The sequence below is a fragment of the Lygodium microphyllum genome, chromosome 3, assembly GCF_053477565.2.
Source record: "Lygodium microphyllum isolate KBCC chromosome 3, Lygodium_microphyllum_v1.1.10, whole genome shotgun sequence".
Lineage (NCBI taxonomy): Eukaryota > Viridiplantae > Streptophyta > Polypodiopsida > Schizaeales > Lygodiaceae > Lygodium > Lygodium microphyllum.
Genome location: NC_141137.1, coordinates 81,636,144 through 81,652,203, shown reverse-complemented (window position 1 = coordinate 81,652,203; position 16,060 = coordinate 81,636,144). Strand labels below are relative to the sequence as shown.

The window sequence follows — 16,060 nt, the reverse complement described above, 5'->3', positions numbered from 1 at the left end:
GTTCCTTGTGGGTTGCATTCTTGCTAGGTAGGAAGGATTTGTATCGAAGATGTCACGGTGGTACTCCTCTTGTGCTTCGGGATGCCTTTTTTATTCTCACTTCCCCTCTCTCTTTATCCTTCACTTCTTCAACTCCCTTTCTCCTCTCCTCCTCCTCACCTCTTCTACTTCCATCCTCCTCTTCTTCTCTACTTCTGCTACTCTTCTTCCTTTCTCCTCTTCTCCACTTTTTTTTTCTCTCTCTCTCCCTTCTCTTCTCTTCACTCTCCTCAATTTCTTCCTCTCTTCTCTTCTCCTCTTCTCCTCTTCTCCTCTCCTCCTTTCATCTTTCTTTTCCTTCCTTCTCCTTCTCTCTCTCTCTCTCTCTCTCTCTCTCTCTCTCTCTCTCTCTCGCCCCCTAGCAACGGGCACGCAGAATGGTATTAGCCTTTCTATCGGCTATCTCTAGCCTATATAGGCTTAATGTTTAAGGTATCAAGCCTTTTGATAGTCATTTGATTTCTCCTCCTCCTCTCATCCCGCGAATGCCGAGTGTCAGGTTGAATAGGTGGTGGCATGGAGGCCTTGGTAGGATTGTGTGATGGTGGAGTAGGTGGCGATGAGCTCGATGAAGGCAACGATGACGACGTGCAGTAGCTGGCAGCTGCGATTTTTTTTCTCTTTTATTATTAAGCCTTTTGATAGTCGTTTGATTTCTTCTCCTCCTCTCATCTTGCAAATGTCGAGTGTCAGGTTGAACGGGTGGTGGCATGGAGGCCTCGGTAGTGGAGTAGGTGGCGATGAGATTGATGATGGCGACGTGCAATAGACAGCTGTGATCTGTTCCCCCGCCAACAACCAACCCCCCCTCCCCCACCCCCCCCCCCCCCCCCCCCCCCCCCCCCCCCCCCCCCCCCCCCCCCCCCCCCCCCCCCCCCCCCCGCCCCTCCTTCTTCAAACACGGGGGGGAGGGGGATCGTGTTATTACAGGAGCAAAACACAGTCCTTTGGTGTTGTCAGTGACAAAGGAGGTGCTGAAATCTCTTCAAATTGTCTACTAAACATAGCAGCAGAAGGGTTGCAAATTGGACGAGCAAGTTGAGGGTGATATTGTCAGCTATCAGGGGAGTTAATAGGCTATAAATGTAGGTGTAGACTGTGAGAGTGGACAATGGAAGAAGAAAGATGAACATTGAGATAAAGGAACTGAGAGAGATTGCAAGAAAAGAAGGAAGAAATCTGCACTGAACAAAGAAAGAATGCTGAATACAGAAGGAGGATTGATTAGTCCTTGCACCCAACCCACATTGTTAGTCAGGGCACCGGATTAGGTTGATGATGACGGTAGCATTGGAGATGGAGGAAGATGATAGAGTTGGAAGTGTGCTGCCAAGGAAGGAGGAAGATGAATGAATGACGTGCCAATTGAGTGGGGGATGTTGAGCTAAAAATGCATTAGCTTCACTTAATCAGCCCCAAAACATGCTGAAGGAAGAAACCTTGTTTATTTAAAAAGAAACTTGTTCCTGAGAGTGTTTGTATCCCATAAGCACAAACCCACTTGGGAGGGCCCAAACTTTCTATAAATAGGTATGCTGCCCTCCATTTAGCCCTAATCTTGTTTTTGTAGACTTCAGGTATTTCAGCTTGCTGCCCACACTCTAGACGCGGAGGACATTGCGGTCCAAGCTGGTCATTGCTGTCTACAATAGTTTGGCGCTTGTTTTCAACCTACCACACACTTTTTGGAGCTGATTTCAGCATGTTGATTGCTGCTGTTGCTGGTTTTTCTTGCGTTTTTAGTCTTTCTCTCTCTTGCAGCCTACGTTTGCTGTTTTCTCTCTCCTGCAACAGCCAATGTTTTTAGTATTTCTCTCTCCTCACTTGCATTTCTAGTCTTTCTCTCTCTTGCACTACCATTTGCATCAAATCCAGCCTTCCTTGGCTGCGTTTGCTAGTGTTCGATATCCGGAGGTTGCCTTGCTGTGATTTGGGATCCATTCAGAGTACGACATACTCTCTAGCTCATTACCCCCGCCCGCCTTGATCCTTGAGATACAGGAGTTCGAGGTACAATATTCATTCACTACAGTGTGTTTGTTGCATGAGCATTGTATATTCAATAGTCATATCATTTCATTCATTCTTTGTCTTCATTGTCTTGAGCTACCTTGACCCTAACTTGTTTTTCTATCAGTGTGTGCTTTGTCGTATGGTGTTATTTGTGTTTCTGTGTTAGGGTATTTCTCTATAGGGGAGGCTATAAATAGCCAAATATCCCCAAATCTGGGGCCAAAATATGGCCGATCAGCATTTAATGTTGGTAAAGAAATACTTAGAAAAATCCCGGAAATAGTGGACAGTGTCCGATAGGTGAGACAAATTGACGTATGCAAAAATTGCCTTGGAAATACACACAAATTCTTGACTAGAGAAGAAAATGCACTACAAGGAAATAACTTGAGTGCTCTAGAATGAGCTACTTCCTTCGTCAAAACATGTGATAGATAGGTCAAAACTCCTAAAATCCTCTTCTGATTCAGACTGAGGCACATAGGCAAGAGATGACAAAGCATGAAAAACATGATTGCTAACATAGATAGGCTGTGGAAGATCAATGAGCTAGAGACTAGGAAATGATTTCACCATCTGTTGCACGTCCTCCTAGAAAGCAAGCATAGGCATAAACCAGCTGAAACTGGTCACATTCTGCTTGGTGCAGTTACTACTAACTAGCCTAGCAAAAAGTGCAGTGAGGATCAGCAAGAGGATGAGGTCATTGTCTGAATAATATAGGAAGCCTTTTTGGGGATGTAATTGTAGACCATAAATAAGGATTACTATAGTGAAATCATTTGTTAAGGCACTTAATGGATTTGGTTGGTCAACAGGAGAATTTGGTAAGATCTTGGGTTCGGGCAGATTTGGTTTTCTTGTGCTTTGTGGATTCATGCCAATTACTCCCAAATATGGTGTTCTTGGTCTTAGTTAGTGAGAGTAGTTGGAGATAGGCTCTTGGGCACTGCAGGTCCATTGAGCAGATAAATTAGTTGTCTTGAGATTGGAGATCCAACGAGCAAGACTTTGCACATAGTTGTATCAACAATTTAGGAATGATAAAGAAATATCGCAGCAGGCACAAGGCTTCACTATTTATTTGCTCTTTTCTTACTGAATTTTAGTTCTTAAGATTAAGTGCTTGCAAGTCAAATTCTATTTGCCCTTTGGTTCACTAATGGCAAATTTCATGGCTTCATTGTTGTTAGTTTGTATTTTATGAGTTTCCAGTTGCTCTAGTGTAAGGGCTTAAATCTTAAACTTAGCCAAACAAAAGAAGTCGGTTTTGTTGGATGGTTGGAGATCTGTTGGAAAGGATGTATCTCAGTATGCAGATGATGTATAGGAGGTGTCAAAGCATTGTCTTTTGTAGAGATATTATAAAGAAGTGTTTGAGTAAAGAATGAAAACTTAAAAATGTACCATAAGAACACCATGAACACAATAGAACTCAAGGTGAAGAGACTTACAATGAATAGAAAATGAATGAATAAACAGACTATGTTGATATAAATATAGTGAGCCTCAAACCTTAGTGTCTTGGGTGGACTGGTGTTTGGGTGAGTTGGAAGAGGAGTCAGAGACATTGATGACAACTCTAAGAGTGTGTTGTACCTCCACAGATCCCGAAATGTAGTAGATAATCTCTGATGGTGTCAATGAAGACATGGCAGTACAATTTCGGCCTAGACTATTGAAAATGCAAGTTTACCTGGTCCAATGATGATGCTAGCCGATCTTGGTAGCAGCAGAAGATTGAGCGGCAGCAAAGTGGCCAGTCTGGCTCGGTAAAGGCAATGTACAACAGCCTCGGAGGTGTGCATGCAGCAAATTGTAGGCTGTATGATGAAGGCGAGTGCTGACATGATGATGCTAGCTGTTGGGTGGCCTGCAGAAGCTGCAAATGCAGCCTACAGAAGAGGTGACAGCTGCTGGAAAAACCGGGAAGGGTGGCAGCCGGGTGTGATCAGCACATGAAGTCTCCAAACAGGTTTGGAGAGGTCGTCTGGCTGATTTAGGGCTGGACAATATACCATGAACTGAGATATCCACCAAATGGGGTTTGGGCAATAGTGGAGAAGTGGCTGCCAACTGAAAGCAAAGAAGAAGAAGAAGAATGATGAATCGCTGAATCATGCTAAGTGAATCAAGCTGATACAGTGGAGCCAAAGCTTTGAAGATAACTGCATTGTCCTGTTTGATCAGGCGGTAGCACCTGAAGGAAACTTGCACTTTAGAGGGAGCGAAACAGAGTCCTTTGGGCAGTAGGGTGTAAAAGGTAATGCCATGAGGGAAAGGACAGCCAGCCGTAGAGGGAGAGAAACACATTCCTCAAGAGCTGTCAGAGATGAAGGATATGCTGGAGAAGAAAACGCAAGAATATCTGATGATGGTCTTTCCATGTAAGTGGCTGCAGACAGGCTACTGTTAGGCAGCCCTTCAGGTCTGAAGAAACAGTTCAGCATAGAAAGTAAATGACACAAAGGACATGAGAGCTATAATGCTTTTGCATAGTAGACGACACCAGCTTGGCCCTCAAGGTGAGCGTTGTCGAGAGACTTATTGTGTATGGCCAAAAGACACCAAGTCTGAGATAGAGAGTTCAGGTTAGGGAGAAATGATTTTTGGGGTAGAAAGAAGAAAAGAGAAGAGAAAAGTTGAGAGATTGTATACAAGGAAATAGATGGGTTCAAAGCATACTTTAGCATCTCTATATTCCATCAAAGCTTGCAACCGATACATATTCAGCATATATGTCTGCATAAACATCAGTTTTGAAACTTTTGAACAGCATTAACTTGACTATAATTAGCCTTGAATGTAGATAAGCAACCATACATGAATATGGATAGCAAACAATGCTTTTATGGAGCAAAATCTGTCCTGTACATGTATAGGAACATCCTTGGATCTATTCAGCCCATAAATTCATGAAATCCCCTGCACTCCATCATAAATAAGCCTCTTGATCAGGCCAAAAAATCAATCTTTGGTTTAGCTACAGCAGTGAACTGCATATATGTCAATTTATCCCACAAACTCCCTTGATTCAAGACAACAGGACATGTATTGCAGTAGTAGGATTCAGGACAGCAGTGCCTGCTGTAGTTCAGCTCCATAATACCATGTATTCAGCTTCAATGTTTGGCTGCGAAGCATCCTCAGACCTGCCCTGTTCATGCACAAAACAGCTCTCCCGAATCTTCAATATTCAGCCTGTCAAGTATGCCATGTATGCCCTGTCTAATGCAAAAAAGAAGAGGCTTATCAACAGCCCAAAAAATGTGGTGCAAAATTGCATTGTTACACTGCCCTGTCCACGACTGCATGTGCTGATCACTAACAACTGAAAAATCATGTTTTTTTCCTATTTTTATTTATTGCCCTTAACTTCATGCATATAGGTTCACACAATGTCCTTTCAGCCCCCTCATCTCTTTATACCTGCATATATGATGGGCAATGTTGCTCCTCATGTCCAATCACTTCAATATGTGAGAAGTGGGTGCAACGATGAAAGCACAAAAGAGTATTGTAATAGATTGCACAACACAAGAGGAGAGAGAATAGAAGAAATGACGTTTGAGCATGCTTACCATAAACACAATGATCACATTGTTCATCAACATACCTCAAAGATGGCAAATAACACAAACGAGAAATCACTTTCATTCCAGCTTGACTCGTGTCTCAACCGGTTATGCCACAAAGGAACACTTGGTTGCTTGGTTATGGCGGCTACATAGTCACACACGCTAGATACATGCAAAGGATACAAAGTATCACTTTTGGAGCCCTAGCAACAATGCGAGAGCCCTTACAAATTTTCCATTTGCTGTCTCCAAAGGTGGTGTAATAGCCTTCATCATCTAGCTGCCCTGTGCTTATTAAGCTCTTCTTGAGCTGAGGTACATGCCTAACATCATGCAAAACAAATCACAGAGCCATTTTGAAATTCCAATTTCACATTGCCAATACTTGCAATTTTACATGCATAGTTATTCCCTAAGTGGACAACACCACGTGCACAACCAGTGTAGTCAGAAAACCTCTCATGATGTGGTGTAACATGAAAAGACACATTTGAATCAAGTATCCAAGTGTGCATGTCATCCTTAGAATCTGCAATCAATGTATGTGCACTCAAAGAAGAAGCAAGAAGTACATCACCGTCACTGTCATTCTCATGAGTGACTACATTTACCTCAATCTTCACATTGGTCTTCTTTGCAAGGTGGCTGTTCTTTTTCTCAGCCTTGTTGTCTTCAGTGTTTTTGTTTTCCCTCTCTTTCTTCAATTGAAAACAGTCCCGTTGATAGTGCCCTTTCTTGCCACAATGATGACACTTTACATTTTTGCCATGAGACTTGTTGCGTGCTCTATTTTCAGAATTGCCCTTTTGCTGAAATCTGTCCCTAGTGTGCAATGCATTAGAAGACTTGTTTGCTGAATTATTTTGCTTGTTGAGTTTTTCTATCACCAAAGAACTCTTAACATTAGAATATAACAACTGAGCATTTGAGTTATTCTTCAAGTCTTTGCCACATTGCATATGCTGAATTCAGCTTCTCAATATTAAAGAGCAAGTTGTCTGACACTGACAGCTCAACGGTAGAGCGTGCAAGCTCATCCAAATTATCCCACTCTTCTTGTTCTATACCTGCTGGTCTTATTCCCTTCGCTTTGATGGGCTTCACCTGTTTCTTTTGCACCAAGTCATTGTAGCATTGTTTTTGCCATATTGCAAAATTGTGTGCACCCTCAAGCTTCTTGATATGCAAAAGGTTGTTGCTGTTACTGTTTCCAGCTATGATTTGTAGCACTAAATTGACTCAAAAGTCAACAAATGCAAGCCCAAATGTCACTTAAATGACCATGGTGTATTACAAGTACAATCAGCTGTGAAAATAAAAAAATTACAGAAATTTCAGATCTGCAAAATTGTTTTCAAGAATTAGAGTGTTTGCTACTGCACTCCACAAGCAATTACAGCCACATTTATAGACCAATGCACTAATTACATGTGAAATCCCCAAAATTCAACTACAATTTTTGCTCCAAAAACATTCTCGGGCACAAATTTGATAGTTTCAATCAAAAGCCCCAAACTCTCAAAAGGAAATCTGCCCAGATTGCATCAGTACATGTACCGAAGTGCATACACTAGGCAATTCTTGCACAAATTGATGAAATTCTGCAAAAGCCCCAATTTTCTTGGGTCCGGTGTGCACAAAATTTAGTGAAATTGAAAAAATTTCACTAAAGTGTGAAAAGCCTCAAAATTCCCCAGTCAAATGTGCACTGATTTTGCAAATTTTGAGTTAGATTCTCTTGTTTTGCATCAAAGTCCCCAATTTAGAGGAAAGCTCCAATATTCCGGGTCAAAATTGCACATCGTGCTTGGACATGCGAATGGCCGTCAGTGGGAGAAGAAAAAATTGCAGGAAATAATTAAAAAAAATGATGAAGACTGTTTGTCGAATCAGTGCTGTGATGGCATTGACCTATTGCGTGTCACTCGTTGCCCGTTGCGCCTTGTGTGTGCCTTGTTGCTTGGTCGTCGCAGCCCTTGTTAACTGGTTCGTTTGGCATGCTGCTTGTGTTGACCTGTCCTGACGCTTCCGACGTGACTTACTGCGTGTCACCCATTGGTGTTGTGTTGACCTGCCGTGTTGCATGCGACTTGATTTGCTGCATGTTGCTCGCTGGTCCTATGTGTCGATTGCTGGACTTGCACCTCCTGTTGCCCACTTGCTGGCTTGTGGCGCTTGTAGCAATTGACCAATTGTTAAGCGGCCGCTTGTCCGCTTTGATACCAGTTTGATGACAAGAGTGCACGAGGATCGAGACAGAGCACAGCTGAGATGTGCACAGTGTGAGAGAGAGTGAGTGAGTGCAGAGTAGAGAGTGAAGGCATGACACTCAATGTGTGGGTACAATGACAAGTACCACTTTAGGTTTTTGATAATATATATAAGGTGCAAGTGTAAGGGTGCATGCATACCCGAACATTGTAAAAGGGATGGTGAGCCTTTATTCCCAACACTTGCAATAGTATACATGACCATCGTGTTAACAATGCCTTTGAGCATACGTGACTATGAATTCCTTGCGTTTGACCAAATTGCCATAGTATATCCACACGTGAGCTTGGACTAGGAGTCAATTTTGCTCTCTGTCAAAAAACAGCCCATCATGAACCTGGAACTCAATTCTAGCTCTAGGATTTCAAAACGTGCCGAACTTAGTTGATACGGATGAGAAGTCTCTCTTTGGATCCTTTGCACCTATATACATGTATAGATGAGGATCGCATGCCCCACCTCACTACCCTCTCACACTCCCTCTTTGGCATTGGAGAGTTGTGAGGAATGATTGCATCACATGCACTAGGGAGCATCAAGAAGGAGCAACCAAGCTCTTTCCTTGGTATGAAAAAGATGACTGCTTTACGCCTTGGCCGAAGGATCCGATTTGGAGTTGGAAGAGGAGGATGACTTGTTAGAGGAGTTAGTAAACTGCTTCTTCTTCTCTTCTTTTTCTTCCTCGAAGTTGCTAACTCCTTATAATCATTGCGCAAATGTCCCTTCTTACCATAGTGATAGCATTATGCCTTCAACTTCTTTTTGTCACCTCTCTTTGAAGCTACAAATGCCTCATCTTGGCCACCATGCTAGGATGGAAGCCTCCCCTGTAATCTCAAAGATGCGTCATGCTTAAGCAACATTGAGGACATATGCATAAAGCTCATTGGTGTTGGTGATGTCTGGGCTGGCAAAACATTGGCTACTCTATCAAACTCTGGAGAGAGCTTATAGAGTACAATCCCAACTAGACGAGTCTTTGGAAACGCAGAGTGCATGTGCCGAAGTTGATCCTGTACGTGTGTAACATGAAGTAAGAATGACTGGATAGTATCCTTAGGCTCAAACTTCATCTGCTGCAGCTAGCTATAGAGGGTCACATCACGCATAGTTGAGGGAGCCTTGTACAACATTTGAAGCTTCTCCCATACTATTGAAGCTGTCTTGCAAGAGGTGACTGCAAGTAGAACCTCTTTAGAGAGACATTGGAGAAGAGCAGAATACACATGGGCATCATTAGAATCCCATGTAAGCACAACTTCCTCATGGTTTTCTTGGTCCCAATCATTTGGAAGAGGAGTGGGAGGTTGAGCTGCTCAATAGCTCCAGTGAACGCAGCCTGCTAAAATTTGAAATGCATTGAAATCAGACCACTGTACACCGTGTGAACACACTCAAAACAAAAGTGACACAATGAAAACAAAATGCAAAGTCTGCTAGAGCTCCAATATCTGTGTCAAAATTTGATGGAGCTCACATCTACGACATGACCGGCATGAAATACATGAAATGCTAATAGTATCACTCTACAAATGACTGTAACTCATGATCTCATAGGTCAATTTGGCCTTCTACAAATGCTAATAAATCATTTCATTTTATCTCTCTTCCTCTCAGACGCATGCACATGTGTGTGCACACACACATGTTGAGTCTTCCAGCTCTAGCTTGGATCCAACAGACACCATTGTAATGAGCAAGCATGGCAGGCAGATCGTTCTGTTTTTCATGGTAGGTGTAGAGCAGCTTTCCCAGCTGTGGCCAGCTCCTTGCAAATAATACTTTTTATGTTGAAAGTATGAGTTGACCGTCTATGGCCTTTGGATAATGAAAGCTGAATGCTTATTCTCTTACTTCTTTCTGTGTAGACTGACAATCATGTCATATCCTTTTTGAGGGCAATCATATTTGGAGCATCTTATTTTCAAATCAATTGTGTATGTCTTTCTGCAGTGGTTGGAGTCTTAGCCCATTATGTTCTGAAAAATCCCTGTCTTAAGTTTATCTGTTTTTAGAAGGTTTGGAGTTTATAACGTTATTTTGCTCTTTTTTTTCCTTCTAAAACAGCTCCATGTAATTAAGTTTATGTGCTCGTTCAGGGTCACAGTAGAACAAGGGATCTTGAGACCGAAGATCTTCTGGAGCAGCTACCAGCTCTGCAACAGTTACTTTACCGCCTGGTAGGATGCCAGGTATGTCGGAACATTGAAGTCCAGCCTCCCAGTAGCCGCAGTATGTCTGCAGTAATAATTAAGCACAGAATGGAACTTGGAAGTTTCTGACAGGCTCTGTGTGATATACAGCCTGAGGGGGCAGCCAGGAGAAATTATGTTATTCAGTATGCTCTTGCTTTGGTATGGGGAGTCTTACTTTGCTTCTTTCATTATATGTCATCACAAACTTTATGTCAGTCCAATCTGAAGTGAAATTTAAATCTATTTGAACAGGTATTGAAGGAGAGTTTTAAGCTGTACTGTGCAATAAATGATGGGATAATTAATTTACTAGACAAGGTAAGGTTTTGCTTCTTATAAACTGTTAGTGTATATGAATGCATCATTCCCTTATCATTGACGATGTTCTCGTGCCAGTTTTTTGATATGCAACGGCATGATGCAATGAAAGCACTTGATATATACAAGAGAGCATCACAACAGGTATGATGTGAAACCTTGAAAAGTTAAAGTTACATACCCTAGTGTGGTCAAAACAATGAGGTTTGGAAGTAAATCCTTTGATTTATTCCCTTTTTCAAGGTTGCGTTAGCAGTCTTTTTGGATGTTGTATTAGCAATATCAAAATTTTCGGTTTTCAGGATTGGCTCTTCTTGTGTGGCAGGCCGACAAGCTGTCTGAATTTTATGAAGTCTGCAAGAGTCTGGAGCTGGCACGGAATTTTCAGTTCCCCTCGCTTGCTCAGGTCTTTTTATAGTGCTTGCAATACTTGTCAACTATGTTTGGTGTCTTCTCTAGTTGGAATGTAAACTGCAGACACATCTCAAGTAAAGTTGAACCATGTTACTGCTGATATACAGCCACCACAATCTTTTCTTGCAACTATGGAAGATTACGTGAAGGATGCACCACGTCTCATGCCCATTCCAAGGGATTTCGTGGTGAGTGCTAATGGTGTGAGGTCATATGCTGAAAAGTGTTTGCATGCCGATGTTAAGCTTTTGTGGGCTCTGTTTTCAAATCAGGACTACAATGACGAAATCCCAATGGGTAGATTGCGCATTACCTATTATGAGAAAGGGGAGGAACCAGAACCAGAACCAGAATTGGAGATTTCACCAGCAGTTGGAGACATGACCGCCCATACACCTGCACCTGCAGCTCCCTCACCTCCATTAAAAGAGGGAGCCACAACTCCTGGCAGTATTGATCTTCTGGCAAGTTTACTTTGAAATATGGCTTATTGTCCTGTTCAGTTTGTTAATGATCATAATAAGTCCTTATATGATCCTTAAAGGGATAAGATTATATGTTCATGGTCTCAGGGTCTAGGCGAATTTCATGCTGATGCTTCTGCCCTAGAAGAGAGCAATGCCTTGGCCCTTGCCATAGTACCATCAGGTTATAATACTGTGATAGAGCATGCTGCAAAGATCAGTATATTTTTTTCTATATAACATGTGACTCAGGTTGTGTTCTTGGTTCTTTTAACAGGAACGACTTCAAATGGGAATGTTAATTACAGCTCAAGTGATCCTGGGGCCACTGGATGGGAGCTTGCATTGGTTACCAACCCAAGCAGTAGCAGTACTGCTTCAAGCAACAGCAAATTGGTGAGTTGTATTTTAAGATTTGCATACATCCTGGTTTCATGTGTAATAGTGATGCTGAAGGACGTGGACTCTTTCATTGGTTTCTGGTGGATTTACAGTCTAAGAGGTTATTGTAGGAAAAACAACAAAGCGCAATGATAGCATGTAAGCAGGTTTTGGTTTCTGTGAGCATCTGTTTATGCACTTGATGTCAATAATGCCTCTGCCTTTGTGGAAAAGGTGGCCGACAACAAATCTGGTTTAATATATTGGTGATAGTAACCAAGCTGTGAAATGCAAATAAATATTGTTCAATAAAAAAGAAGAAACTGGACAAAAATGTATAAGACGACTTGCCTTGGAGGATTTATAGTGGTAGTTGACTAACAAAGCAGACTGAAATGCAAAGAAAGATGATGTCTAAAGAAAGGGCAAAATAAATCGTTAACTGTCTGGAGGGATTTCAGGCAGGTCAACTTTCTTGGTGAATTGGAAGTGTTAGGTGCTTTTGCCGCTCAAATGAAATTGAAAGATGAACAAATTTGTTGATTTCTGTTTCCAAACAAGCCTCATAAAAAGGCAAAGTTCCAGAGAACCGACTGTCGAGCCAATATTTAAGTTGTGCACTCCATAGTAATAAACGCCACATAGGCCTCCAACATGCACATGTGACATGGCACAAGCCATACAAATATTGTAAGAAACATAAAAGGGATGGACATAAGGCACACCTTCCGGGCATAGAGCCAAACCCCGAGCTTGGGGTCAATCATCAGCAACATCAGGCCAAATCACTATTGCAAGGGCTGATGTCCCATACCATCAACCCACACTATCCTGATGTATGAAAGTGCACAATTGAGCGTTCACTCCGCAAGAGGCTTAACTGCCCTAGAGTTAGAGTGCATTCAGACCTAATGATGTAATGGTCAGTGATTAGTGACTAATGCTATGGAAGCAGATGAAGCAAATGATTGTCACAGTTGTAGACTTACACTTTTAAACAAGTCTCATACATAGGCAAGTTAATGAATAAAAGTATCAAGCCCAGTTCTAGTCCTCTAATTTAATGGCAAGTTGGAAATGTTTCTTTGTGTTGACTGTTGAGATTCCCAAAGCTGACCTTTGTGCTTTCTAGTGGAAGTGAAAGCAGGCATAGGGGAAGGGAAAACAAATATATTTTTGGAAAGCTAGAAAAAGAACATGCTTAGGTAATGCAAGATTGAAAATGGAGGTTGTTGAAAATGGAAGAGAGGCACACTTCAGTGGCTGACAGATGTTTCATTGATTCGATTGCGATGTGACTCCCTATACTAACATGGGTAAGGTTGTTGAAAATGGAAGAGAGGCACGCTTCAGTGGCTTACAAACATTTCATTGGTTTGATTCTGATGTGATTCACTATATCAACATGGTTAAGGTGAAGCCGTACTTTTGAGATGTATGATCTGTGTCACATGATTACACACTCATAGCTTATCTGCGTCTCACATGAGTTTTTAGAAAAGGGGCAACTTAAACACAGAGACTAGAAGTGTTCATATTTAAGGTGTATTGAGATAAATAAACAAGCTTCATAATTCCCTGACTACCAAGCCCTTTTATTGTGGTTGAAGCGTTAAAACGAAACAAGCAGAGGTAGGTTCCTCATTTTTGATGATCTGAAATCAGGGAAACTATTGAACGGCTAAGATGTGGGCACAATATTAAGTCAAATCTATGGACTTCTTGTTTTTCAATTTGACATGTGAAGGATGGTCATGTGCATGGTATTGTCAAGAGCATGGACTTCTCCTGCTTATGGGCCTTATGACCGAGTCAGCTCTGCCCTTTCATTGAATGATCCGAGTCTTTTGGCTTCTTTAAACCACCCATTCTGTGCACATCATTGTCAGAATTATGGCTATTCTCATGACTGAGTCAGTCATGGACATTTGGAGCGGTAGCTGTGTTCTTAGCCAGTTAATTGTTCAATTATTGGGTCTTTTGGCTGCTTTTATCAACCTGTATACTGCTCTACCTATATAGGCATTCGATAATTTTGGTCAGCATCTTTTGACTGCACTTCTTACTTGCAAAACACTTGTGTTTTGCTAGTTTGTGGTTTGTTTGCTTTTTGCTTGTCATTTTGACAAGCCATCTTGAATGCCACATGGAAATTTGTCAGGGCTGTATTGGCTACAGTCAATCTTTAAGTCAGGCTATTGCCAAGTTACAAGTGAGCCCCTTCATGCATTATGTAGTATGAGCACATTAGAGGTGTAGAAATTAAAATCATCTGAGTTTATAAGAAGGTATATAAGTTTCTCTACAATGTTGAATCTTGTTGCAGTCAAGTCTATTTAAGGAACACGTCAGTTTCATTATAAGTGTGGTTGTTGTCCTACTCTATAATCGAAGTAGTGCTTTGTAGCTCAAATCTCTCTGGTAATCAAGTGTATCTGAGTGTTCTGTGCAATGCATATACATTCTATAGGCACCCTGCACTTATCTCCTGAAAAGTTCATATGTTGCACTCTTGCCAGGGCTCTAATAACATCATGGAGGTGGGAAAGGGGACACAAGGGGGGTCACATGAGCAAGGACCATGACATAATGTGCTGAGCATGTGAGGCTCATTATACCTAGTATGAGACTCTGACTAATTTGATAGCATGAGTTTTGGGGTGTTATTTGCTTGGAAGGTATACAGAGAGGATAGGTGACTCCACCAAACTGTGGAAGGTACATTGACTGGTGAGGTAAGTTGACCAAGTGGGTGAAATTTCCTCCAGGGGGGGCGCTTGGGGGAGCCTTTTTACTGTATTATTTATCTGTTGCTACTTTTTTACTGCCCTGAATCTTGAAGGTACATCACTGCTCTAGGATTGAACATATAAATTCTGATTGTTATTACTATGTGCAAGTTGAGGGAATGCTGTTGCAGTTAGTTTGTTTAAAATGAGGGGATAGTCTCTCGTGAGTTTACACTCAGATTCTACACCTGCACAATGCTGAAATTATTGCAATTGTGTTACTTGAAGTCCTATTTGCATTACTCATACTTCATATGCTTTGAATACCACTCTTTGTTCCTTGATTACTCTATGCGTTCCAGAATGGGTGAATGGTATGAAACTGATGTTAAAAGTGTAGCATTGAGCCTGAGTATTTTATCTGCGTGTGCGTGCGTGTGTTTTTGATGTATGTGTATGTGTGTAAAGCAACTCGATTGGGTCTGATTTCATTTTTTTTTTGTTCGTATAGGGTGGGGGCTTCGATCAGCTCACTCTGGATAGTCTGTATGAAGATGAAGCGATGCGACGTGCTGCATATGCTAGTTATGGAAGCAGTAATAACCCATTTGATACAAGCCCTGGCCTGGCAGTTGGAGTTCAAGATCCTTTCATTGCATCAAACGGAATAGCACCACCATCAAATGTGCAGCTGGCTGCAATGGCACAAAAACAGCAAATGCTGATGCTACAACAGCAGCAGAGTTTCCTCCAACAGCAGCAAATGCAGTCAGGATTAAACCCTTTTATGAATCCTTATGCACTTTATGGGGTTGGAGCTACACCACAAGAGCAGTATCAACACAACCCATTTGGCAATCCAGGCCTCTTGTGACTGAAATCTATTTTTCTGCAAATGTTTTTAGTTCAATAGAGGCTATTGAGTTCCTCCATGCATCTGTTAATCACTGCCTGTGAATGCACGTGCCGCTGATCAAAGTACACATAACCGTCAGCTCCCCCATTCTTCTACCGGCACGTTGTTTCTGCGAGTACCTTGCGGTTAATTGATCCACACATCAAGTATACAGTGTCACTGGTTTTCATACAATGCTACGGGCTTGGAGGGTTTCTTGCCTTGTGTTTTCTGATGAGTTGTATTTGTTATACCCTTTTGAATGAAAATATTGTAAGCTGTGATGTACAAGTTTGACAAATTTTGACCGAAGTTTGAACAGACCTGTATCATGATCTATACATCCCAACATGGGATCTTGTCATTACTATGTACAAAGCAGAGAGAATTGAAGAGACTGATATCAATATTCCTTTTGTAGCAATAATTTGCATGCTTGTTTATCTTCAAATACTGCTACTCTACTGGGTGATGTCTTCTGTATCAACCTTCAACTTTTGTTTTCTTCTTTGAGTCATTGTTAACACCTTCTCATCCCTTTTTGAAGGTTGTAAGTTGTGAAACATACTTAGAAGTCGGTTCTCTTCTGTACGTAACTTGCAGAACTGCAGCACAGAAACTAAACCATGCCTGCTCCGAAAGTAAGAAAGAAGGGAAGGGGGCTAAATAAAGGGAAAGTTCCTCCCAGGAAAACTACAATAAAGGGTCCCTAGCAGCCTGTCATTGGACGTGGAGTAGATGGTCAGAACATTGTAAGATCAAC

General features: G+C 41.7%; 1 protein-coding gene across 1 annotated transcript in view; it reads left to right on the top strand.

Annotated features, from left to right (window-relative positions):
• Window positions 1–15,724, top strand: part of LOC148038558 (putative clathrin assembly protein At4g25940) — a 59,426-nt gene extending 43,702 nt beyond the window's left edge. The window contains exons 6-15 of the mRNA XM_087673508.1: window positions 10,001–10,093; window positions 10,205–10,255; window positions 10,349–10,414; window positions 10,493–10,558; window positions 10,740–10,820; window positions 10,936–11,016; window positions 11,101–11,292; window positions 11,401–11,476; window positions 11,570–11,688; window positions 14,914–15,724. Of these exons, the coding sequence (XP_087529634.1) occupies window positions 10,001–10,093; window positions 10,205–10,255; window positions 10,349–10,414; window positions 10,493–10,558; window positions 10,740–10,820; window positions 10,936–11,016; window positions 11,101–11,292; window positions 11,401–11,476; window positions 11,570–11,688; window positions 14,914–15,276 (1,188 nt within the window). The 3' untranslated portion in view covers window positions 15,277–15,724. The remainder of the gene's footprint in view (window positions 1–10,000; window positions 10,094–10,204; window positions 10,256–10,348; window positions 10,415–10,492; window positions 10,559–10,739; window positions 10,821–10,935; window positions 11,017–11,100; window positions 11,293–11,400; window positions 11,477–11,569; window positions 11,689–14,913) is intronic.
• Window positions 15,725–16,060: the final 336 nt, after the last annotated feature.